The sequence below is a fragment of the Macaca nemestrina genome, chromosome 3 (genome assembly GCF_043159975.1).
Source record: "Macaca nemestrina isolate mMacNem1 chromosome 3, mMacNem.hap1, whole genome shotgun sequence".
Taxonomy (NCBI): domain Eukaryota; kingdom Metazoa; phylum Chordata; class Mammalia; order Primates; family Cercopithecidae; genus Macaca; species Macaca nemestrina.
This window is the reverse complement of record NC_092127.1, coordinates 142,921,617-142,947,326: the sequence shown is the minus strand read 5'-3', so window position 1 is coordinate 142,947,326 and position 25,710 is coordinate 142,921,617. Positions and strand designations below refer to the sequence as shown.

The following is a 25,710-nucleotide window of genomic DNA, read 5'->3' as shown; positions in this document are numbered from 1 at the left end:
ACCAAAGGAACTTTTTTCCAGAAAGTTCCTTTGGTGACGAAAAGCTCCAGAAGTGCTTCAGAGACGTAAAAGTGTGGAGGTGCGGAGGAGCTAAGGGAAGAAGAAATGGGAGCTGCCATAGAATGAGCAGAATTGATTCCAGGACATGGGATTGGGCAAAGGGAGAAGAAAAGAGAAAATTTAACACTTCCCTAAGGATGTTCGTCGCACTCCAAGCCTCCGCGGCGCTCCGCGTCCTGGCTGCCTCTCTCTTCTGGCCCCAGCGCTTGAGTGGCGCGCTGTCTCCTGCACCTGAGCAGGCTGCACCGCCCTAGAAGGGCGGAGGAAAGTCCGGGCGGACAGGCGATGGAGAGAGAGATGGCAAGCGCCGGACCGCGCGGAGAGGCTGCCTCGGAGATCCTGCCCTTGGAATGGGAGCGGAGGAGGAGAACTGCATTTCCCAGCCCTTTTCTCAGTGTGACTGGCCCTGGGTGTTCAAGGTTTCCCCGATCAGGGTCATGTTCCCTGGGCAGGGCGCCTAAGAAAACAAACTTAAAGAACCGGCAGCGCGGGCCAGGGGCTGGGAGCCCGGCAGTGAGGACCGCAGGAGAGAGACTCCCTCTCCCACACTGCGCACCTGTGCTTACAACTAGCCCGCTCACGACTGAGGCTGTAACAAGCTCGACTTTGGGCGTCGCACGGCCGCAGAGCTTATGAGTGGGTCGCTGGGACCTTGGGAACTTTCCCAAAGAGCGTCCGGTTTCCACCTTGGCTCACCAAGGCCTGGAAAGAAAGATGTGTGTGTCCCTTCCCAGGCCTTCCGGTTTCCACATGCCTGTGGGCGTCAGGGGTACCCTGCAAGCACATCTTGGGAAGTACAGGTGGCCCCCACCCACAAAGGCCTCGGAGAAGTAGAGAGGCAAATGAGGCCAGGGACTCGGAATCTTCTGGGCAGACACGCCTGGAGTTCTCTGACCCCAAGTGCAGCTTCAGTCCTGGACATTCTTCCACTGATTGGGATGCAACAAATGCTGGTGCAGCAACCGCTTGGCTTTCAATGTCCCGTCTTTAGGACCTACGGTTCGGGCACTGGAAGTCTGGCCACCTGCCTGGACATCGTGGGACCAACTTGGCTTCATGTCTGCATGACACTGTGACCTCATTTTCTCCTCAGTTGTGAGTGACCTCAACTAGTTTAGCAGACGGGTGGAGTTTTATAAAATCCTAGAAACTCCCCTCTGAGAAGGTTCAGACGCAGGAGAGGGTTATGATATACCTCTGAAAGCTTGAAAATGCAGCATTAAAATAAAACATTTCTGAGTTTGCCTTGGCTGAAGGCAAAAGTAGCTTTGGGCACCCTTCCTCTACTACTTCCCGCCAAAATGGGCTTGTGGGCAGATTGAACAGCATAGCTACCCAGCCCGAAAGTGTCTGCCACTAACACACCTACCTGGATCGCCTGGACAGTAGCTCAGCCAAGGCTCGGCTTTCTTCCTGATCCTATGATTAAGTTAATGACCGTACAAAAGAAAACACAGGGGAGGCTCACCGAGTGCCTACTCGTGGCAAAGCGTCTACATGTACTCTTGAGAAAATATGATTCCAGCCTATAACTAAGTCAATTTCAAAAAGCAATATTTACCTTTTTCTAGACCTCATTTCATCCCTGTCTGAATCCTCAGTGGAAAGTAAAGCTGCTTTCCTGAAAAGGAGATTCCAGAAGGATCAGATAGAAAGGAAAAGGGCATTCAAGATTTTTTTTTTGAAAGGCCTAGGATAAGCTGTGTTTGTTTGCTTGTTTGTTTCTTTTTGAGAGATTTTTGCTCCAGAGATCTAGTGTCCCAGACATGGACAATTTAGTCTGCCTATCAGCCATTGCGATTTAAGGATCTGTTGATTCAATTTGCCTCCAAATTTGCCTTCAATTTGCTTCCTTACTTCTTGTCATCAAATATCCTTCACAATCTTGACCCTTCTCTAGAAAGACCTCTTTGTGTTCAATTGGAGCCTGATTGACTCATCAGGGAAAAAAAATATTTCCCAGTGCTAGAAGTGCTTTCAGAAAATAGTAGAACCTGCTTTGCTTATTTTACAGATGAGAAAACCAAGCTGCAAATAAATCAAATTATGTCAACAAAGATGCAGGGTCACACTAGTTGTGAATAGCAGAGGTAGAATTAGAATTTTGGACTGTTCTCACCACGTCTTGCTGGGGATTAGTGTTTCTGATCATCCACATGTTGCCTGGGAAAACTGAGAGCAGGCCTCAAAGAAATGTAGCAAAAAAAAAAAAGAAAGAAAGAAAGAAAAAAAATTGCATGATCTTAAAGAACCCCACCTGCTTTTTTAGCAATCTAGGTCACATTCCCAATAGGTACATCATTTTGCTCTATACTTACTCTTAACCTGCTCCCTGCCCTAATCATAACTTGCTTTGTAGAGGTCCTAAAATAATGAAGGCTTTAATATCCTGTTAGGGAAAACCATTGCAAAGCCTGTAATGAGACCTTGTATACAACTTCCCATGTCAGACCTTTTCACAAGTATCCATCTTCCTATATAGGGGAGAGTCTTCAGGATGTGAAGAAAGGGGGGAAAAAATGACACAACTCCTGTGATAGCTAAACCACTGTAGTGCCTGTTTCCAGAGTGACTATGAAGATGCCTATGGATTAAGTGCATGCTATCCTAAGGCTTAAAGGATCATTGTTCATTTGGTTTTATGTCTAATGGTTACTGGTCGCATCACATACACCTAGACTTTGTACACTCAATATTTAACTAAGAATTATTATCAGTATGTAAAGAGTACAGAAGTACTTTTCATAGAGGGAAGAGTAGAAAGAGGAGGGAAATTGTCAGGTTTTTCTGTATTGTAACGTTTCAGGACACTTTTTTTGCAGAGGCTATGCAGTTGTCAATGCCTTTATAAGGAAAGCTGGGCCTTGCAATACATAGACCATGATCAAACTATGGTCATTTCACCTTGGTTTTTAGGGAAACTCCCCCACAGGATCTCTAAATAGATTATGACAGAATGCCATTGTAATGACATTAGAGTACAAGATACCCTTCCATGTAGCCATCACTAGTAGAACCTAAAGTGGGCTTTTCATCTGGTCTCACAGATCCCAGCCTGAACATTGTTTGTCTCAGGCCATTTGTGAAGATACTAATTATCCTGCTGCTGAAAAGAATGCTGGTGTCCCAGTGACAGGTTAGCTGCATGGCAGGCATCTTTGTCTAAATGATTTGTCTTTGATCAAGAGGTGCAACACTTTCCAGCTAAATATTTTCGAAGTGATAATAAAAACTTACCTTCTTTTAGGCTCAAAATTGGCTTACAGTAAATAAATGCAAATGGTGCCAGGTTTATCATTCCTCTCTTATGCTGTTTCTTCCCTTCTTTTCAGGAATTCAGTGAAAATAAATGACATTTACTCAAAGTATAGTCCTTAGTTACAACAATAAAATTTAAAAACTTTCCAAATATTTGCTTTGAAGAAAATAGTCATTTATTGTCAAAGCATCCAACATACTCCGATAAACTATAAAGTTTAATAAATATTTCCAGGGATAAAAGAAACACATAACTATTCAGACTCCATTTCACTGGCACAAAATTACACTTTGTATTAAAAGGAGATACATATTTACATAATTGATGACATTCTTCATTGAAGTCCATAACCATTTCATTATACATGCACTTCCCCCTGGAAACTCAAATTGAATGGCGACCCCTTTTTATTCATTTTGTTTATTTTTGTAAGAACACAAACTATCATCAAGAAATGCAGAAAGCATCTCGCCCTCCTCCTTTACTTTATATCTAAAATAAATTTTGCCCTTACATACAATTATTACATCTAAATCGTAAGTGCTTAATAATTTAAGTAGAAACGTATGACAAATGCATCAATATGTTGCAATATATGACATTTTTAAAAATGTACCTTTGTTTTGGGGAAAGTGAAAATGCGTGCATTCAAAAGAAAACCCCCTCAAACAACCCACCCAATCAAAAATCCACCATCCTGGCTCGTGTGTGTGTGTGTGTGTGTGTGTGTGTCTGTGTGTGTGTGGGTGGGCGTGTGTGTCCCGGGTAAATAGTTGAATGAAGTTCCGGGAAGGGGAGGACGTGTGTGCGCGTTGGGGGGGAGTGGTGAATGTATGTGTCTTTGTGCAGTGTTTCGGGGTGCACGGAAGCGGTGGATGTTCTCGCGTGTTTATTCCTGCAGGTGGCTTGACTGTGCGTGCGCGCGCGCGGAAAGCTGGGGTCCTTTCCGAGTCAATTATGCGAGGTCATGTGCCTGGAGAGGTGGTGGCGCTCCCTGAAGGACTCATTGCAGATGGGGCACTTGAGTTTCTCCTCTCGCCGACGCTTCACCAAGGGCTCCATCGCATACTCCTTTTTGTGGTGCGACCTCATGTGGTACACCAGGTCGGAGGTCATGCGGAAGGAGGCGTTGCACTTGGCACACCAGTTCTGCGCGGGCAGACACAGCGAGGTGAAGGAGGGCGGCAGCAGCGTGAGCGCCGAGGGCAGCTGCAGCTGCAAAGGCCCCGCGGCCGCCGCAGCAGCGGCGGCTGCAGCGGCAGCGGAACTCTTGGGCCAGAACGCGGTGGCGTACAGGAAGGGGCTCTGCTTAGGTAGGCCCCCGCCGCCGCTAGGCAGGGACCCGCAACCTCCGTTCAGGTCCGCGGCCCCCTGGAGCTTCACCGCTAGAGGGTCCGCGGCGGCGGGGTAGAGTCTGGTGGGGCCCACGCCGTCGGCGGGGTGGCATGGCTCGAGCGCGCCCAGCTTCTGGCCCAGCACCAGCGGGGACAGCTGCGAGAAGGAGCGTGCTGGCTGTGAGAAGGCGCTTTTGCGCTCGTCCGACGGGGCGCCCTGGCCCCCGCCCGCGCCGCCCGCGGCCCCGGCGCCCGTGCCGCCCCCACCGCCCGTGCTGCCCGCGCTGCCCAGCTGCGGCACCGAAGTGAAGGCGCTGCCCCTCGCAGGACTGCCGCCCTCGAGCCGGCTGGGCAGCGGGCCCCCGGGCCGCGGGGCCAGCAGCTTCTCGGCGCCTACCGGCGACGCGGCCGCGGGTGTGGAGGAGCCGCCGCCGCCGCCAGCGTCCTGGTCCTCGGAGGCGACGCCCCCGCCGTCGGCGGTCCCCTCCTCCTGCAGGCCGGCCGCGCGGGTCGCCTTCTTCACCTCCACGAAGGCGCTGCGCTTCGCCTCGCCCGTCTCGGGACTGGGCGGCGCAAAGAGGCGGCCGTTCTCTTCCAGGCCGAAGTAGCTGCCCGAGGCTCGGTACTGCTGCGGTGTGCACACCAGATCCTCCTTGGAGGCCGGGAGGGGCCGCTCTGCGAAGCGGCCCCGGCTGCCTACCAGACCCGCGCCACCGCCGCCCTCCGCCGCCTCCTCCGGGAATTTCCTCTTTCCTTTGCCGCCGCCCGTGGCGATGCCGTCGGGACTCAGCTCCGCCTCCTGGTGGCCGCCGCCGCCGCCGCTGCCGCTACCACTGCTGAGGCTCTGGGCTGGGGAGCAGCTGCTGCCTCCCCGGGAGTTTTCCAGCTCCCTGGCCAGGTTGTGGAAGTCTGTGGATGGTTTCGCGCTGCTGCCGCCGGCGGCAGCGGGTGGGTTGCTGCTTTCGGGGGAGGGGGTTGGGTAGTGGTGGAGGGGACCGGCTTTGCAAAACTTGGGACCCGGGCCTAAAGGTGCCTCCTGCTGCTGCTGCTGGTCTTTGCCACCGCCGCCGCCGCCGCCCCCGTGGTCCTTGGTGCCCACGCCGCCGCCTTGCTCGTCTTGGGGACTTATATCAGCGCTGTGAAGTCTCTTGGGGCAGCGGAAACGCAGATGCGCCACATAGGGGAACTCAAACTGGAAACGTTGGCTGCATTCCAGGCATGTGTAAGGGGACGACCCTGCTTAGTGAGCAAACACCACACACACACGCACGCGCGCGCACACACACACACACACGCACACCACATGATTACTCAGCATCGCCCCCAAGCCAGTTTGCCACCATCCCCTTGACAAATCCACCTTCATTTCTCAGGGCCTGAGTGCCTGAGAAAAGAATGACCAACCTGATCTAACTTTCCCTCCTGATTTGGGGGGAATACAGCAAACAAGTCAAGTTTCCTTGCTTTATCTTCACCTATCTGTTTAGCTTCATTCCGAACTATATCTCAGAATCTTCCTATGAGACACCCAAAGGGAAGAAAGACGCGCCAACGCGCCGGGTGAGCCCCTGCCGCTCCCTGAGTACTCTCCCCCGCTAGTTAAGGGCCCACACGCCGGTCGCGAGCCAACCTACCATTCATTTTGTTGTGGGATCTAGAGGGGCAGAGCAAGAGTAACTCAGTCAGTTCTTTCCCGTACCAAACTAGTAACTCCTCGTCTTTGGCAATCCTGCGAAGAGAGCGGTAAAACAGCTGTCCGTTTTTTATATAGGCTTCAAGGTTCTGCTCTTCCTTATCTCTGGCCGACTGGACCAACCGCAGCCACATGAGACCTTCTGAGGAACCATTTGCTGCTGAGGTGTCTACCTGCGGTTTGAAATAGATGAAAAAAGACAAGAAGGAGAGGGGAGAGGGACCCTCATGAGAGAATGAAATCAGAAGAATCAAGACCATTTCTTCTATGTTATTCTTTTCCAAAAATTATCTGAGACCACGCTTCCAAAAATTTGGCCCAAGCTGGGACCTGTCCTCATGTTTGTAACCAGTAGGCAAGATAACCATCTTTTGAAACACTGCATCAATCATACAGATCATTTAAGTCACCGTTTTTATATATTGGTTGAATACTAAATGAGGAAATTTCTTCTTAGAATTTAGTGTTAACGTCTTGAGAGTTTACTTCTAAGTTATCCCACATTACAAAGGTATGGAGAATTTTGTTTGTTTCAGAAATAAAGCAAGCTTAAATCTTAGAAATTACGCTATGGCAATCATGTTCCAAATCCTGGCTCGAACAATTAATAGCTTTTCTTTGTAAAGAAGAATAGGAAATGAGAGGCCTTTTATCTTCCAATTCAGACATATGGATTTAATGATGCTTTACTATCAAAACCATTAACATTTTTACTTAAATACAAACTCTGGGCACTAGCTAATATTTCCAAAGAAACTAATATTTAGGGGATGAAGTAGCCTCCTCAAATGGAAGGCAAATGTACCCAATACTTGTCAAGGAACTTGCAGAAACTAGTTAGTATGCAAATAGCCTCCGCCCCAGTGAAATCTCCCAGAGTTTAGGATAAACCAGATAAACCAGAACTGAAGCACTGATTTAGATATTTCTAACATTCCAAATCAAATTTTGTCATTTATTGCAAAAAATCAGTTGACAATAATTTGAGTTTAATTTTCCTTTTCTAATTTTTGATGTGTGAAATGGATTGCTTGCTTTATTGCATTTTCCACAGGCAAAACCTATCTCCACTTGTCATTAGAATTATTTTTAGTCCATTTCCAACAGGACATTACCCTCATACACCTACACAGCTCCAGTGGAGACTTACCCGAAAGATATAAGGTACTGTTCTCTTGTCAGTAGACTTGAGAGCTATGAAAGCTATGCTGTCATATAGGGAAGTATGGCTCAGGACACAGGGACCAAATATAGCATTCTCAGGGATGTCGCAGGTGGTGTAAACGCTGGTAAAAATATCTGTCAGACATTGTTGGACAGCCTTGGCATCTCCATCCCAGATGCCTCGCTGGATGCCTGTATCCTCCATCACTGGAGATAGACACACAGCACAAGAAAGTGAGTTACAATACTGCTTCTACTGCCATTAACCTAGGCAGAACTGTTCAAATACTAGGCAGATTTTCCTTGCACCTGCCTGATTTTTGCATAGCTCTTATTTCAAAATTATAGGAGATAAACATGGCATATTTTAAAGATGAAAACTAAGAGATACTTGTTAAAATAATTAGAATAGTGGGAAATCTGGAGCTGACTGCTTGGAAGAAAGAAAAGAAAGGGCTGGAAAGACTAGATCATTTTTGCATTACCTTGATGTTGGATTGGGTAGGTTTTGGAGGTGAAGTTCAAGGCAGAATATATATTATATATATATTATATTTATATATTATATATATATTTATATATTATACACACACACGCACATATATTTTAACCAGCCTATAGACTTCCCTTACTGAAAGAAGCTTCTAACCCTTGGGGAAAAGTGCCTCTGCCTATGTATTGAACTGGGTGCCCGGGAGCTGATTTTTTCCTTTTCTTCCAAAGAGGGGAGCAGCGTTAGTGAGCAGGCGGAGACAGCGGAGCATGGCGAATGGATTTCAAGTGGAGTGTCAGGGCCACTAATTCTGTGTCAGCTAACCTTTCTCTGCAGCCTACAAGAAGGGACGTATGTCTGCTCATTACCATAATCCAACACTGTTCCTCTGAGGCTTTAATTAAAAGCAGCAAGCAGAGGTAATTTTTTTTCTGGACATGCTTATTTATGGATGAGAGTGAATCCCGGTTACCTTGTTATACAAGGGGGTGGATTGAGTCACATGTAGCTCATGAAGTGAGCAGGTACAGGACAGGCCTAAAGTGTCCCCAGTCTGAAATACTGTGTGTAATGACTGGTAAATTTTCACTCCCCCTACCCCATATGACCCTTTTTGGGCAAGAGGGGGCAGCCCTCCTTGAGCACTCCTCAGTGGGCTCTCCAGCTGTTTAATCCACAGCAATTTAGAAAGTAATGCCCCAATGGAGGGTTCTCTATTAAGCTGTCATAAAGGGACATTTTCCTTCCTCTGGACACCCCATACAAGACTTATCATTAAAAAAAAGAAAAAAGAAAAAAAGAAACAGGTGTTTAAATTTTTTAACTAGCTTTGAACTAGCTGCATTGCTTAGTATTTCAAACTAATCAAAAGATTCCTCCAAGTTTGTTGTTCCCTGATAATGTCACCGTTGGCAATTATTTATGTATGTTTTGTATAATTAAAGTAACAGGAAAGAGTAGATCTAATTCTTTTCCTGCAAAGCTGTTCATTATGGAATAATATCAGTGACGTCTGTTTTTATTTTAATTTATATTAACCAATTAACCTTACACGTGTGACTACAAGGTGTGCTTTTTCCCCCCCATTCCAGCTAACATAGCCTAAAACTTTGGTTCGTCTCATTTTCCATTCATCCTCTTGCATCCCCCAAATGTCAAGTGTTGGGCTGTATCTACCAGACAGCAGAAATAAGGGAAAATATCCATAAAGAAGAAACTTTATTATTCTACATCATCTATCCCTGGACATTTTTACCCCATACAAGGTAGACATCCTGATTTTTCATTTCAAATTAAAATACATTTAAAAAAACCCATAACCTCTCATCTCATTTTCAACGGAATCCTATTCTCCTCTTTTCAATTTCCTTCAATTCAGTGTTTTATGCCCCAATTTCTCTCTTCCTTTTAAAAATCTCTTTCACACAAGCATTTCATTGTGCTGGGAGGTCGCCCCCGTCACTTCGGGCAACAGCAGGGACACAGTCATTAAAATGCAGTTCTACCTAACAATACGGTGAAAAGGTCCTCACTCCAGCCGCGCTAATAGCGGTCGGAGTCGCCGCGCCAGCCGCCACGAGCCTCAAGCCCATCACAATAACCGCTGGGCAAGAGCCTAGGAGCGCCCGCCCGCGTGCGGTCGCCTTTGCCACCCAACGTTTCACAGCTCCGTGCCCCGCTCTGGGCCCAGGTTCTTATCCGCCTGCCCTGGGAATATGCCCCAGAGCCGGCGGGGCTTTCTGAAAGCCGGTCGCTGCTGCCCGCCGCTAGCCCGTCCCTCTAGTCAGGCATTGTCTGGCGGCCGCGCGCTCCCCAGTCCCTGGCTTCTCCGGCAAAGTGCTCCCCACCCGCTCCTCCTTTTGTACAATATTCCTGGCAGTAGAGAGCCCCTCAAGAATTATTTTTCTCTCTCTTCTGGATAATAAGGAGACGGAAGACAAAATTTTCTACTCTTTCCACCAAACTGCCTTCCTCCCATCCCCCTCCCACATCAATGCAAATAGACTTACCAGGAATAAGGTCAGTATAGACTCTACCAAATAAGGCCACCTGGAACCCGGAAGATGCAATCGAGTGTTTCTTTTTGCCTATTGTATCAGTGTATTTCCATGTCAAGAGGTGTTGGTGTTGCCGTCTTTTAGGCTTTTCCTAAAGAGATAAGAGAGAGATGGAGAGATGGGGAGAAAAAGATTGGGGGGTGGAGGGAGGCAGGGAGAGAGAGAGAGAGAGGGAGACGGAGAAACGGAGAGAGTTGTACAGATGGACCCGATGCAGTGACTGACTGGCACGCAGACACACACTTTTTGTTTGCTGCACATAATCTGCCCAATGACGCGTGACAGCCCACGTCCCCTCCCTTTAACTCTTTGCTGGGCCAGGAGCTCCCTCCGGCGCCGCCTGCCTCGCAGCTTTTTCCCCCGGCCTGCCCGCGCCCAGCAGATCATGAGCGCCTACCCCGGGTGGCAACGCCTCTCAGAGAGCGTCCCGGCCCGCCTCTTCCTAAAGCTCGGGCCCTCTGGGACGGCTAGGAGGGGAAAATCGTTTCAGGATCGGAAAGGAAGGTACCAAAAGGATTGGAGAAGGCCTTTCCCCGTTTCACTAGGCACTTGGAGAAGCTATGACAGAGAGCTGGACACCCAGCGCGTGCCGACCCCGAGCGTATTTCCCCGGAGTCCACGTTCCGTGAAAGGGAGAGGGGTGCGGTTAGCCCCAGGGATACTCTAGCCCTGGAGCCACCGCTGATTTGCGCCGCTAGTTGCCTGAGGTTGATAAAGAGGCGTCGTCTCTCTTCAGGAGCACCAACACTACCAAGCTTCCCCCTGCAAAATTCAGAAAGGATGCGCTTTGGTAAGAACTTGGCTCAGCCTTCCCATGGCTCGGGAGATGAGGTTGGAGTGAGAATGTCACCAGACCTCGGAAGGGGACATAACGGTACCTCCCAGTCCCAGGACACGGGTACGTGGGCGGAGGTGGGGTGCCGGAGGTTGGTGGGAAGAGCGCAGGTTAGTGGACTCAAACAGTTCCTGTTTTTTTTGTTTGTTTGTTTGTTTTTGCCCTCTGCTTCGTGCAGAATCTGCACAGCCCCAGAGGGAGTCCTATAATGGGTGCTGTTGGCACTCTGAGGTCTTGGGGTTGCGAGGCAAGGGTGATTCAAAATAAAAATGATTATCAAGATGGGCTCCGGAAAGCTTTTCGCATCCAGCGGGTGGTGGAGGAGGGGATGGAGTTGCCAAGGCCGTCTCGGGAGCCTCGTTTGTGCGCTAAGCCACTTAGAGGCGCTGACTTGCCCCTTTAGTGCAGCAGCTGATGCTAATGACTTGAGGTCTTTAACAGCCTGCAAGTTGACTCCTTCAACCGGGCTGCAACACCATTTCGCTGGGGGATCTCGGGCTTCTTTTTCACAGTTCAATTCTCTACTCCTAAGGGAAGAAAGGCCTTTGAGTGGTATAGATTGTTTCTCAACTTCTTCAGCCCCACCCACACCACCACTACTTTGAAGTGGGCAATCTGTCAGCATTAGGATAAATCGGATTGTGCAGCTGGCTAAAGTGGAGGAGGTACAACCACAACTTAAGGAGACAGCCTCCTTGGTGTTGTTTTTCCTTGTTGTTGTTGTTGAAATAATGTATTTGGGGAGTTGGCAAAAAGCAGCTTACCATGTTAGTTTGATCCTCTCCCAGCTTTGAGACCCTTCTCTGGAACTCAGTGGAGTATGGAGGCTTGGACAGCCCGGTGACTGCAGTCCCAGGAGGCCAGGGGAGGATTTTCCTGAGGAGAAACAAGTGCAAGGACTTTCCCATGAAGTTCATTTTCTTCCTTGTTCTCCCTCTCTCTCTCTCCCCCCGCCCCTCTGTGTGTGTGTGTGTGTGTGTGTGTGTGTGTGTGTGTGTGTGTGTGTGTGTATGTGTGTGTTTCCTTCTCTTTTCTGGTCAGTACCCCATGCAAGTTCTGAATTGCTGCCTAGAACTAAGCTGAAATTCACAGAAGGAAGGGCTGTCAAATCCCCATATTTTGAGAGAAAGTGGGGGAATTCCTTAGTTTTCAGGTTAGCTACTGACTTTTCAAAGAAAGCTTCTGGAAGTGCAGTTTTACGTACTTTGGCTATGTGCAATTTTATGTACTTCAGCTAAGGGTGACTCCTAATGATCAAGGCTTAGTGCAATGAGGGCTCTCTTACATGTCTGTATATAAGAATCTGCAGCTGTACTGAGCTACCAATTGTCTTATAACTGATTGTTCCACTGAATACTAGATTCACTTCTTTCTCTCTCTCTCTCTCTCTCTCCACACACACACACACACACACACACACACATACACAAAAGCATGGACACATTGTCCCCTAATACTTCTTTAAAGAATGGGTGGAAGAATTAGAAATGTGAAAATAATGTCTCAAACATCTGGAAAATAAACCTCAGGTTTGAAGAATAGTGGCCAGAAACGTAAGTTAATTCCGAGTAGAAGAAAGAAGAAAAGTAAAGGGCAGAAGAGGCATGGTTGTAAACAACTTCCAGTTAATAAAGAAAAGTAGCCATAAGAGAGTCATGCGGTCCCTTAGAAACTACAGACTGATAAATGCAATATGGTGTGTGAGGAATGGTGTTTAAGAACATAATTTCATTAATCTGTTGAACAGAACACTCCTTAGTGCTTTCTTTTGCTGTTATTTAGAGCATTGGAAGTTTATCTTTCAGGAAAAGTCATCTGTCCATGCAAAGCATTAAAAAATTACCTTACATATTGTAAATATATAAGCCTCTACTCCAGAATGTGGACATTTAGAAAATAAACTCTAAATGGAAGGCATTTTTCTTGTGCCTGGCCTTTCTCTTATTAGATATAGAGACCATTTAAACTATGTTTCTTTTGAGGTACTAAAACCTTGACTCCAGTTTGTATAAAATAATGTTTTTGATACTTAAGTTCAGGGTGCAACAGCTTGACCTTTTTAAGTCTCAAGCTAGAAAACAGCGACGATTTTATACATCTGAGAAGGGAGTGATTTATTGAGAAACTGGCCAACAGATGCTTCATTTCAGTTTTACTTTTTTAACCTCTAATTAATGTTTTTCCTACTGCTTTCAGATAAAGATCCTTAAATATCAGAATTTCTCACATTTTATGAATCTGACCTACCCTTCTTATTATGAGTTAAATAACTGACATAACAAAACAATATAAGTAAGATTAAATCAAAGTTCTTACTTGGAGAGTTTTCTAGTAATTTAAGTGGTACACATTTTGCTTCGTAATATAAATGTCCTAAATGACAATCATTAATAGGGGATAAAGAAAATCTACAAATTATTTTTATTCCTGTAGAAATTTATGGGCTAAAATGGTACATAAACTACTTTGAAATCACTCTGCATTAATACTTACTGGAATTCACTGATACTAAATGAAGGGTTGAGGCATTTATTCAGCCTCAGACAGTACTATAAAAATGTACCTAGTCAACAGTTTTATGTAATTCACATGGAACAATAGGTTTATGCATATATTTGGAGCTCTCTTCCCTAGGATTTTATTTCCAATTAAGTAATTAGAAGAATGACAATGAAGAGTGGGCATGCTCACCTTGTTCCACTTTAGCAAGGCTCTTTGGAGTCCTGGCAAAAATACACATGTAGGAAACTGTAGTGTTATTTTGGAAGAGTGGGCTGGAGAGAGGTTGATAAATGATACCCGAGGTGCCTCTTATGACCAAAGTGAGAGGGTGGAGGAAGGGTAAGAAAGGGAATTTTAATTCTTAGTGACTATTAGAATGGGAATACCCTTTTTCTTCCCAGGGTTGAAAAATGGAGCCCAAAATATTTCAACTTCTTTGATAAGAGGCAGGTAACATCTCCAAGAATAATTCACACAAAGATTATTATCCTATGAGAATGAAAACACACTGATTTTCTTTTTCTATATCTTTCTAGGTTCTGGCTTACCCACCTCTAACTCTATTGCCAAAGCACTACGCCAGCAAAGGCTTGATTGTCAAAAGAGTATGGCAATTCATGGTGAAAGGGGGGAAAAAACCCCACACACTGGAAGATAAGAGGATGCCAATGGAGCAGACAGTGGCAGCTCCTTCCTAAGCTTATTAATTTCCCACAGGGAGGTCTCTGGAAGGGGCTGTGAGGGTTGAGGGAGGCAGAGAATAGATCTTCAAGGAGGAGAATTGCATTACCTAGCCTCACCATTCAAAATAAGGAACTTTTAAGGGGATAAACCTTATTGACTACTTGTACATGAAAGAGAAACAGAAATGATGGGCTGGTCAATTAAGAAAAACACCAGGCCTGTGCAAAAAATGTTGTTCAGAGGGTTGTTAACTCATTTTCTACCACTTTGCCTTTATCAAGAGAATGATACATGGTGGGTTTTTTAAAAAGACCCAGAGGAGTTTGTTTGTTTGTTTGTTTGTTTTACATCTTGGTGAGAAGAGGCATGCTTCTGAGTTGGATAAACAATGATGTGAAGGAGTGGGATGTGGGGAGGGGTACTTGTTTTTTATAAGTATACACTGCAAACTCAGTTTGGGTCTGTTCCTCACACTAAGTATTGTAGTTGGCTCACTGGGTATTACATAAGCAAATGTTTTCCAGGCTGACCCTGGGAAAGCCAGAGACTTAGAGTTGGGTAATTTTGTAGCCTGTGAGGAAGGACTTCAGGATCCCAACTGTAGGGATCATTACTCCTGACTCACACTTTTCTCTCTTGGGCTTTTCCTCATAAATAGTCCAGCTTTAAATCCTGCTGCTCCTGTAGCTACTACTACCACCATTATCATTACAATGATAATCTACCTTTCTCAAGTTTAAAACTTTCTCTCTGAGTGTTCCCAAGTTTTACTTACACTTCTGTTGGAGTTCAGCTGAGAATGGGATAGTCTTTGAAAGCTATATGTTACTCTCTTCCTCTCCTGGATCTGGGTTGTAGTCAACTGGCTTAATGGCCTCTGACTATGACTTTTAGATGGGCTAGCAAACCGAAGTGACATTGTGCAAAACTACCAAGAGATATGAAATAAGTGCCTCATACTCATCTGTGTGAGTGTGACCTCTGAACCAAATCCAATATCCACTATTTTGACTCCCTGGATTCTCCCAACTTCTATACTTCTCCCAAGATGAGTGTATAATGATCTGGCAAGAAAAGACCTGGATTTTTGTCAAATCCATAGGTTCCAAAGTCCTTCCTAGACTCAGACACCACACCCTTTGAATGCATCTCAGTGTGAGGGGGGTTGGCTGGTTGTAGCCACGTCTCCATCAGTCACTCTGAACCTCCTTACCCTCTGGGTCAGGGTTTTTAGGCAGACTGGGGATCAGGGGATGTCTAGCAGTCTCAAATTGGTGTCCAGGAGTCTCAAATGAGAATTTGAGAAGTCTAACTCTAGGCCTTGGGAATGTGACAACATTGAGAGGCTCTACATCAAATTTCTTCACACAGCCAGGAGAATGGACATCATCCCAAGATTCAGTAACTCTGTGCCACCCTTTTCCTCTCTGTTTTAGGTGGATTGTAATTCCTGAGTTAAATAACAGGCAATGATAGACACACAGCATATATATCCTGGGCAGAATACACTTCTTGGCATCTAATCCCAGTTAGCTTTCTGAGGCACGGACTGTGAGAATTTGGGCTGCTGGGGAAAAAGCAGCAGAAAGCATGGCTCTTCTGGGAAAGGGGTCTAGGCAGGGGACACAAATGTCCAGTACTTGGAATAAACCCATGGTACACTTTCCTGAGGCCCAAAGAGAGAGATGTTTCATTTTCTCAAGGAAGAGAGAAGCAAGACAAAGAAAGTAAAAAGAAAGGAAGAAAGAGACAGACAGAGAGGATTTGAGAAGTATATACCAGTTAGGAGCCACAATAGTGATGATTCACATTGTATTAAAAAGTCTTGGAAATATGGTTCAATTTCTTCACAAATTATCCTCCCGAACTGCTCCCTTGCTCATATTGCCAACCGAACTCTGAGTGAAAACTGTATGATTTCAGTTCAATTAATCCCAGGTGTTCTATGATTTAATCCAGGGATATTAATTTAGCATCAATGGGGGATGTCTCCCAAAACATTATATGAAAAGCTGTTAGTTCTCAGAAGATTTTCACAAACACTTGAAAGCTACCAATGTCAGTCTTTCCTCACTGCTAATACTTGGAAACGTGGTCTCCTAAAAAAAAATCAAAGATCAACATGTCACAAATGCAGCAACATCATGACTACTATAAACACTTCTGGACTTACATTATGAAGTGGAGGCAAGAATAGGCAAGGATTGCAACATATGTGTTCTCTTTAACTTGCGAGTGAAAAGCTGCCTCCCAGGCTGATGTGATAGTATCTGTAATGTAATATAGTAACCATGATATTATTCATAATCTCCTTTTAAGGAAGTTTAAATGAAAACTCATATTTTTAAAAGAAATAATACCCATAATTGCTAAATAAAACACTCATAAATTCCTAAGAATAAACATGTTGAATATAATGACCTAGATGGTGAGATTTGCTAGGCCTAGAATTTAACTTAGGCCTGAATAACTTTATACCTGAGCAGAAATGGTCCTCTATGCATATATGGGTATGGGTGTGTGTTTAAGAAGGTTGGGGTGAATGTTGTCAAAGGCATCAATTAAAAATAAGTTGTAGGACTGTCATTTTACTTGGATGCTTGTCCATTAAGAAGCCAGTTCTCTTTTTTGGATGTTTTCATGTAAGATGGTATCGAGAAAATAGTTTGTGTGAAATCATTCAGGACAGCAGTTGGTCCCAAGGGAGCAAATTGAATAGAGTTGTAAAGAATATATCCTGAGTATAATGTTACTATCTAATATCTTGTGTGTGTGATCAGCTACCCCACAGCATTATCTATATTCTAAAGTCAGTTTAAAACTGAAGTCCTAAGACATCTGTGTTCCAGATAAGTGGGGTTCCCCTGAACTTTTGAAAATACCCTCGAGAAAGCCAATGCCAACGCACTGAGTGCAACGAGTTTTATTTTTAACCTGCGGGACTGAATTAGCGGCTCCTCTTCAAGGCCCCACATAGCTGAGTTTGAGTCCTGAGTTTGGGAAGCAAGACAAGGCACAGAAGTGCCTGCTAGACTCGAACACTTCTTGATGTCTACATTGTCCGGTGCCGATGTCTTAGTGAAAGGTACAGCCACAGAACTAAGAGTGCAGAGAAGGTCAAATGAGGGACTTCAATGTGGGCAAACCAGGTTTCCCTGGGAGAGATCCAAGGAGGGCAACGCCCCCACAGTGTCAGGAGGCGCAGACACAGATCACATCATTTGAGCTGATTCACCAAAGAGTGCAGAGCCCTGACACAGGAGGCGACCAGGGCAGAACAAAACAAGCCATCATCTGCCCGGCGTCGCCCTTGTAGGGGCACAGTGCACAAACCGTGAATGTGGGGCAGTGTAGGGCCAAGCTGCGCGCTTGGTACGCTCCAGATGAACCCTGGGCGAAGCAGGGAGGAAATGCAGTTCCCAAAGGCCCGCCACATTTCCCTTGTTCTTTAGCCTTCCATCGGCAATTAATGCCATCACTTGCTTCCCGCTAGGTGACCACTTTACCTGCGGAAAGGCGTCCCAAGGGCGGGGTCTCCGGGAACCTAACACTCTTTCCACCACCCTGTCTCCCTGCCTCTGTGCACGACCTCGAGCAGCTGGTCGCCTGATCTCGTCTCGCGGGGCAGGAGCCTGTGTTCCCATTTTTTACTAGCTGGGCTGCCGGTGACCTACCTCAGCCTTGGGTTTCCTCCGGTTGAACTAAAGCTGGCAAGAGCTGCCTCCCGGATCGCAGTGAGGACTCTAAGGGAACGAGGGCGAACGCGCTTTGGAAAGCCAGTTGCTGAGCAGATGGTAAGGGATCACTTCCAAAAGCCCGGGCTAGTTTCATTTCAGTCTTGGACACGAGATGGTCTCAATGCTTTCATTAATGAACATTCTCCTTAGAAGTCTGGAGAACTGACCCAAGAAGAAGGACCAACAATTCAGGCTCAGGAAAGCCCACAACTCCATAGGGGAACCAAGACTGCATGGGTTCGAATCCCAGGCCCCCCCAGGTAATTTAACCGGACTGTACTTCAGTCCTTCATCTGTGAACTGAGGGCATAAAAGGGACCCTTTTCATAAAGTTAGGGCTGAGTTGATACTTAGCAGGCAGAGAACAAGGCTTGGTACATACTAAATGCCCATTTCAGAGCTGCCTATTGTTATTAACACTGCCTTTGCTTCCTTATTAGAAAACTGGGAACTGTATTGTCCACCCACTTTCCAAGTGACCCAGCGAGGGCTGAGGATTTCCCGAAGTTTCTAGGGCGAAACGGAAGGAAAGGCAGTCATCCCTTCCTTCCTTCCCCGCCCACGCCGCGCACCTCCCACCCCCACCCCAGGTTTAATGGAAGAGCAATCAGTTTGCTGCGGAAGGCCGGCCTGGTAGATTGATATTTGACTTCCATCCTCCCATGCCCATCTTGCGAGTTCTTTCTTTAGGCCTGGTGGAGGTGCGAAGGGTCAGGGTCGCGGCGCCACGTTAGAAACGCGGGTAAGTCAGGCAGTTAAAGGCTCATCCGGGCGACTCCGTGGGATGAGAAGCATGTGAACACGTTAATGGTAAACTCCAGCATCGCGGCCAAAAGCCGAGGTCTGGGGGTGAGCAGAGAAACCCGGAGGACCGGGCCTCCCAACGCTGACCAGGGCTCTGGGCCTCCTACAGCGCGCGTGACCTCCCCACTCCTGTGAAGGGCTGTGGCTCAGATGCGGACCGGGTGGATGGCTCCAGCCCTCGCCTACACGCCCAAGTACTGGAGCTTGGCAGGACGAGGTAACTAGTGCCCGGAGGCAGCAGCTACACCATTGGCACTGGAGCTTCGTGCAGGGCGGTTTCCCCCTGTGGCTGCCCTCACTCCTTGTTCCAGCGCCCGTACGCTGGCTTCGAGCGGAGCACTGTGGGCCGCATGACAGACGGGGCCCCCTGTCTGGCTCGCGAAGCCCAGCGGAGCCTCCTTCTCCTAAACCACACCGCTTCCGCGCAGGCGCAGCCCTGAACGGGAGATTTACATTTTCCCCACGCCCACCGTCTCACGTTCTGTGAAACTTTCCGCCCAGTCTAGGACTGGGGATCAGGTAATACCGGTCAGTTGTGGGTTCCCAGTTGCTCTTCCTTCTGAAGGATCTAAGAGGCAGTGGTTAAGAGTTTGATATTTGGGATTTTCAACACTCAGGTCTCAACCCTGGGTCTATAATCTCCTACCTGTGTGTTTGAGCAAATCACTTAACCTCTCTGAACTTTAGTATCTTCATTTGTAAAATAGTAAAGACAACATCTGTTTCATAGAGTGGCTATGAATATTGCAGGTCAAGCCTCGGTTCAGATCCCAGCTAGGCCACTTGCTTGAGTTAGTTAGCATCTCTATGCTTTTGGTTCCTGTGAAGCAGGGGGATCTGTGAAATAGGGATATTATAATATTTAACATCAATAACATCATACTTAAAGGATCAGCATGCGAATTAAGTGTGATGAGGCTGGCAGAGCATTCAGCCTAGCACGAAATAAATGCCCAAAGTTTAAAGCATCTCAGTGTCCTCTGCTTTGGAATGCTGGGTAAATAGAATTTTAAAAATCTCAGCTCTCTCCTACCACTTTTTTTCCTCTTTGGAGAGAAACAAGATGCAAAGATGTATGTCAGTGTGTGGGGTACATCAGTGTGTGTCAGTGTGTGTGGTAGTGCCTGGAGAGTTGGAAGGAAGTAGCTTGTGGCAGAAAGTTAGGGGACCCTGGTGGAAGTTGAATGCCTGTCCTCCTGGCCTTTTCTCTTTAGTGTTTAGGTACAAGGTAAAAGAATTGAAAAGGCAGAGAAAAGGGACTTGGAACATGGAAGACACTCAACAAATGTTTCTTGAACAGAAAATGACATTTCAAAAATCAAGGAGACAAAGAGTCTGTCTGAAATGGGAATGGAGACCCAGAGTTGGGATTGACTACCATCTCTTGGTGCCAGGTTGCCAGTAGGCATTTGGGGCTCTATAGGAGCATTTCTGTGTGACTTTATGTTATAGATCTCAGGAAGGGGGCGTGACATTACTCTAGAAGAAAAGACTCTGAGGACTGGAGGAGCCAGAGGTTGCATCCCTTTGCATATAGAGGAGGGGCACAACCCAACAACAGACACGGAGTAAACCTGACTCAAGAGAAGTTAGAGAAGTAAAACTCAGGTGAAGAGAAGAAAAGAGAAACGATATGCACTATCTTGGGGCGAATTAGGCCTCCAGTATAGGGTTGGACTCTGTATATTCCCCAAACCTTGGAAATTCAATTAGGAGCCCCAAACCCTAAATTCGCAGACATCCCCTAATTATCTTCACAGCTCAGACCCTCTCAAAGTAGAGAAGCATACCTGCATCACCAAATGCCCCATCATTTCCCCCTCTCCTTCAACACCAGTATCATCCTTCTTTTCTGTTCTTCATAGATAATAAAATAATGGACAATGATATTTTACCCATCAACTAAGAGGACATCCAAGAAGACATGGCCTGAAACAGCATTCAAAATGATGTTCTTCTGCTTTTTTTTTTTTTTTTTTTTTCCTGAGGGCAGAGAATGCTGATATAGCCGCAACCTGGGGTATTTTGTAAAGTTCTAGCTCTTAGTCCACTATCCTGACTAAAAGGTTCCATTAGCAAAAAGGAGAATAAAATAAAACCAATTCCTCAGTGTTCTACCGCGGGGGGCAAAGGAGACATTGGTGAGAAGGAGCCACAACTTGGAAAAAGATTTATTTTTCCTGGCCATAAATCTCATCCCTTGTTCCTCTGCCCAACGAAGCATGATAAAGTCCTTTTCCATAAAGTATTCAGTATTAGAGCCACAAAGCTCCCCCAATCAGTAGCCATCTGCTTCTACCATAACTGCTGCTCCCGAAGCAGGGAAAGCAGCAGCAGAGAAAGGGCACCACTGTTAGGCTGCTGGACAAATGAGGAGCCTGAATAGCTTTGGTTTTCCTTGTGTATCTGTATCTATAGAGACAGGAGAAGAAAGGCTGCATTATATTGATACAACAATTGTAAAACAAAACACGGAAGAGGCATCTAAAGGGCAATATCGCATGCATCAGGGGTCCCCAGATAAAAGGGCACTAACAGATTTATAGAAACCTTTAATTGGTTTTCAATTGAAAGCTAAAGAGGCCAGGGTGTAGCTGTGAAGAGTGGCAAAGTGCTCTCCTTCAGCCCTCTGGAGGCGTGATCGATTTCATGAAGGGAGAAAAGAGGAGACCCTACTCGCCCAGAGCTGCTGCTGCTTTGAGGGCAGGGAGAACTCCACATTAGCAACTTTCCTTTTTGGCCAGGGAGTTAACTGATCTGATCTTAACTCTCTCTCTCTCTCTCTCTCTCTCTCTCCTCCTCCCCTTCTCTCTCTCCCCTCTCTTCCTTCCTCCCTCATTTTTTCCCTTCTTTCTTCCCTCTTTCAGACCAGTAGGTAAGTGGAAAGAGGAAGGAAAGGATGCAAAAGTAAATCTAACATTCCAGTTCTGGAAAAAAAAAAAAGTCTCCTAATAAGGCCCATACTTTAAACCTGTTTACCCACTAGTAGGGAGGCCTCTGAAAGAAACAGGAGTCTGACTCTTATCCTACCCCAGCCTTCCTTTTTCTCCATTATTATACCAAACCAGTCCTTCCTTTTCTATACCAAACGGGAAAAGCTAAGCGTCACAGGAGTCTCTCCACTTAGTGCAGTGAGAAGTTTTCCCTTGTGCCCACCGGCTTTATTTCAGAGTGGATCTCTCCATTCAGCCAGTACCAAGCGCCTTTTCCTTAACCCCTTCCTGCGCAGCGCCGCAGCGACGGTGGCCCCGGCCACAGTGCCCACCCATGCAGCAACCTCGGACGTCCGTCTGTCTGTTCCTAAAGCTAATTTATTGGCCTGACCCTCCATTATCATTTTCGGCTTCCTAATTCATCAACGATAAAAGGCAATGACGCAAATTACGATTATGAGGGAACTGGAAGATGGTTTTGAATAAAATGGGAGAAGGGAAATGTGATTAATTGAACGACATGATAGTGAAATCTCAAGTGTGAGAAACAGGCCCCAAGAGATCAAACCCTGAACTCATCCGTATGGCAGGTGCGCCCCTCCAGTTGTCCTAGTGCCCTCGAAAGGGGACAGTCCCTAAATTAAGTCACATGGGTCCTAAGCCTTCGGAAGAGACAGAACTGGGTTCCCACTCCAGCTCCCAACCACACTGTGCCTGAGGCCCTTCCTCCAATCCTACCCCTTTCTCCAATCCCCATCACTCACTTTGCCGCCGCCCCTGTCGACTTTCCGGGCTCCTTGCCGGTGAGTCTATTCCACTTCAGGACCGCATTTTTATTGAAGTGCACCCTATTATTTCGCTAATGAGCCACGGGTCTCCTCAGTTTCCCTTCTGTCCTTGCACATTCCTCTAGCGAGGCTAACTGTGAAATTGCAGGAAAACAAGTCTAGTAGGTCAGAGATCGCATTTGCTCGTGTAAGGGATTAATAAAGCTCTTGTCTGATGCTGCTTTTTAGAATTACGTTCGGGATTAAAAGACAGACTCAACACAGGCACACATTTTGCATCCGCTGGTCGTTGTGATTAATTTTTCCGAGGGGATTTGGGCCGGGAGCTTACGGAACGTGCTCTCTGGGTCTAAAACCCGACGACCTCGGCGCACGTGCGAGCGGAGGGTCTGGGGGCACTGTGGGCACGCGCCAGAACACTGGGGGATTAGAGAGGACATCGGACGGGCCCGGAGATGCCAGCCACTGCGGCCTTTCAATGTCCCTTCCCTCCCCTTCCCCACCCCCAGCGCAACTGCTTCTGAAAAAAACGGTGAAGACTGTCCGGGGAGGCTGTCTTTAGGGTTCTGGAGAGCGGTAGAGAGGGAGAGAAAGAGACAGACAGAGAGAGAGAGAGAGAGAGAGAGAGAGAGAGACTCTTGACTGTCATGATTTTTCAGTGGGAGAAAGGGGCTCAGTACTAAGCCACTGAACTTCAAGCATCCGTCTTGCAAGGGAAATCCCCAGCTCTGCATTCCAGGGAAGCGCTGCTCCAAATGCATAACTCACCCCCCAATCAAACAGTCGCCGTGCCCTGTCCCTCGAAAAGAATAACTTCTACCTCTGAGAGCTGCCATTCTCAGGGCTGCTTTCGCGAGCACCCAGGGAGGCACCTAAGGAGAGGAGCCAGAGCCAGAGTCTGAGTGTGAAACACGTCCATCCCCTCCACACTACCTCCCGGCAGGCGACAAAACCTCCCCCCACGCCAGTGATCAGAAAAGAGAAGGAAAAGTGCCGGGGTGCAAGCGGGGAGGGAGGGGGAAGTAAGACAACAAGAGCAGAGAGAAAGATAGAGAGACGAAGAGAGGGAGAGGGAGAGGGGGAGAGAGAGAGAGAGAGAGAGAGAGAGAGAGAGAGAGAGAGAGAGAGAGAGAGAAGCAAAAAGGAAACGAGAGAGGAGTACAGTTAGAACTGAGAAAAATGGGGAAGGGGTGGTAGCTGTGGGCGGAGGGCATTACCGCTTTCCACCGGAAGGGGGCATCTGTGGGGCCGAGGGACCGTTCCCCCGGGCGGGGGCGGAACGCCCCGGCAGAGCCAATCCGGTAGCACCGGCCCCAGGGTGCTGGCGCCCCCTTCTGGCTGCTGTGCGGCCGCTCCCTGCTTCTCGCCGGTGCTCTGGTCCAGAAACTGTTCCGCCCTCAGCGCCCAGGATGAAGGGGCAGAGGGGAGGAAGGTCAATAAAGAGAGAGGGTTGGGTACCGGCACGCTCAGGCTCCTCTTTCCCCGCCCTGCGCCTGCCCCGCGGCTTCCTTACCTGGGGATTGTGGGGCTCCTTCCCCGTGAGCGCAGCTACTGCGGGCCCCTCGGCGGCCGCGCTCCCACCCCAATCCAAGCCTGCCGAGGAGCCCGTCCGCCTCGCGAAATGGCCCCGGTCTCTGCTGCAGCAGCTGAGAGGGAGGGAGCGACCGCCGGCTGCTGCCGGGCGGCGTCTGGGGGCCGCGAGCCGAGCGCAAGGAGCCGCCATCTGGAGCCTAGACAGCGGGCGGGGGTGGGGGTACAAGAGAAGGGGCCAGGCGGCTCGGCCCCAGGCGGGCGCGGGGCAGGGCTCTGGCGTGGGAGTGGCGCCCAGTCGCCCCGAGTACTGCGTGTGTGTCGCGAGAGGGGTGGTGTGGCGGGTGGGGGTGGGGGTGTGTGAGGGTCATGGCCCCTGGGGAGGAGGAGCGGAGGCCTGCCCTTCTCAAGTCCCGCGGATTACAGGGCAGCCCGGTATCCGCAGGTTTAACGAAAGAGAGGGGACCATCCTGGCAACCACCAGCCTCCTCCAGTCATTCTCCCTCTGGGGATGGAGAGCCGGGTGGGCGAGGACAACCCAAGCACTCCTACACGCTCACGCACACGCTGTCCGTCAGAAGTGGTTTGCTCATTTTCCTCTCTTCCCACTTTGTCCATCCCACTCCAGGAAACATTCCTCCCCAAACGGTACGGATTTTTGGACGACTCCACCTTAAGACAGCTACTTCAGCCAGAACGTGGGACAGGCACTAACAGGATATCACCCTTGGGGATAAACACTCTCCCGTTTCCTGTGTACGGTGGAAGAGGAAAGAACAGAAGCTGCCAAAGGGGTGGGGTGTGGGAAGTTCATCCTTGCACATTCAGACTAGGGAAGAAGAGAATATTAGGGACGCGAATGGGAAGTGTAGTTTTTCCCCTTCCTTCCTTTCATTTCAGATCCCATTAGTGCTTTTATTTCTTTAATTTTGAAAGCTATTTCCCTTTCCTGAATCTGGATGCAGGCAGGGAGCGAACTCAAGGAAATGATGAGTATGGAGGAGAGCCAGAGGACAGGGGATTATGTCCTGGGAACTCAAACTCTCCTGCTTCGCCACTGTCTCCGAGAGAGATGCCCTGAGCCTTGGCCCAATGTAAAGGGAGCTGATTGGGTGTATGGGTGGTGGCGGGTGGTCTGAATAAGAAGTAAAATAAGGAAAGCCAGATCTACTCCCATCCCAAAGCATTAGAAGACACCCCTCCCCACCCCCCAGCTGTCTTGTGTCCGGCAGAATGGCATTATGTAAAAGATCTGGCATGTCACCCAGTGGCACATCTGGTAGGTGTAGATGGCATTCATTAGCACGGGGCTTCTACTCCGCAGCATGCCAAAGCTCTGACAGAGATGCCCGCTGCCAATCATTCATTGGCTGCCAATCCCCAAGCGCGGCCGGGCGGGATGGCTTCCTTCCACCCTGGCACCAGGAGTGGAGGAAACAATGTGTTGAGATAGAAGAGATGAAAGTGGAGCTGAGGATGCGAGGCACCCAACAGATGTATCCCGTGAGGAGATAACGGTGCTAAGAGTCATTTAGCAAGAAAGCATATGCAGGATCTCAGGAGGGAGGCTTGGGCAGGGGGTCTGCTTGCCTGGGACTGAGCTGAAGGAAAAGCAGGGAGCCCTTTCAGAAACCTGAAAGTTGAAGTTGCTTCTCTAAAAACACACGAAGACCAAAACCTCAACCCCCTAAGTTTAGGATTTCCCTCTGTCTTTGGTTTGTCACTTGTATCTCTTTTTATCTAGAAACCTAACTACCTCTGTAAAGGTCAACCTTTGTCATGTTTTTTTTCTGAGGATCAAGATGAAGAGCACCTTCCGGTTTTAAATTTTGCATAA

The 25,710-nt window shown here is 47.8% G+C and overlaps 1 protein-coding gene and 1 long non-coding RNA gene across 6 annotated transcripts; one reads left to right on the top strand and one right to left on the bottom strand.

Moving 5' to 3' along the window:
• Positions 1-3,470: 3,470 nt before the first annotated feature.
• On the bottom strand, positions 3,471-24,462 carry LOC105463309 (PR/SET domain 8). Of its 5 annotated transcripts, none has more exons than XM_071093556.1 (7): positions 23,857-24,462; positions 16,255-16,351; positions 11,660-11,771; positions 10,013-10,151; positions 7,497-7,717; positions 6,288-6,519; positions 3,471-5,892 (listed from the first exon to the last, which is right to left on the bottom strand). In XM_071093556.1, coding segments are annotated over exons 2-7 (2,328 nt in total). In that variant the 5' UTR covers positions 16,257-16,351; positions 23,857-24,462; the 3' UTR covers positions 3,471-4,270. The 5 variants fall into 5 exon arrangements, with proteins under 5 accessions (XP_070949657.1, XP_070949655.1, XP_070949658.1 ...); XM_071093554.1 differs by lacking the exons at positions 16,255-16,351; positions 23,857-24,462 and adding exons at positions 23,112-23,215; positions 23,561-23,681; XM_071093557.1 differs by lacking the exons at positions 16,255-16,351; positions 23,857-24,462 and adding exons at positions 22,320-22,477; positions 23,112-23,215.
• On the top strand, positions 10,305-12,463 carry LOC139362410 (uncharacterized). The gene is made up of 2 exons (XR_011621272.1): positions 10,305-10,850; positions 11,428-12,463. It is a non-coding gene; the product is annotated as an uncharacterized lncRNA (long non-coding RNA).
• Positions 24,463-25,710: the final 1,248 nt, after the last annotated feature.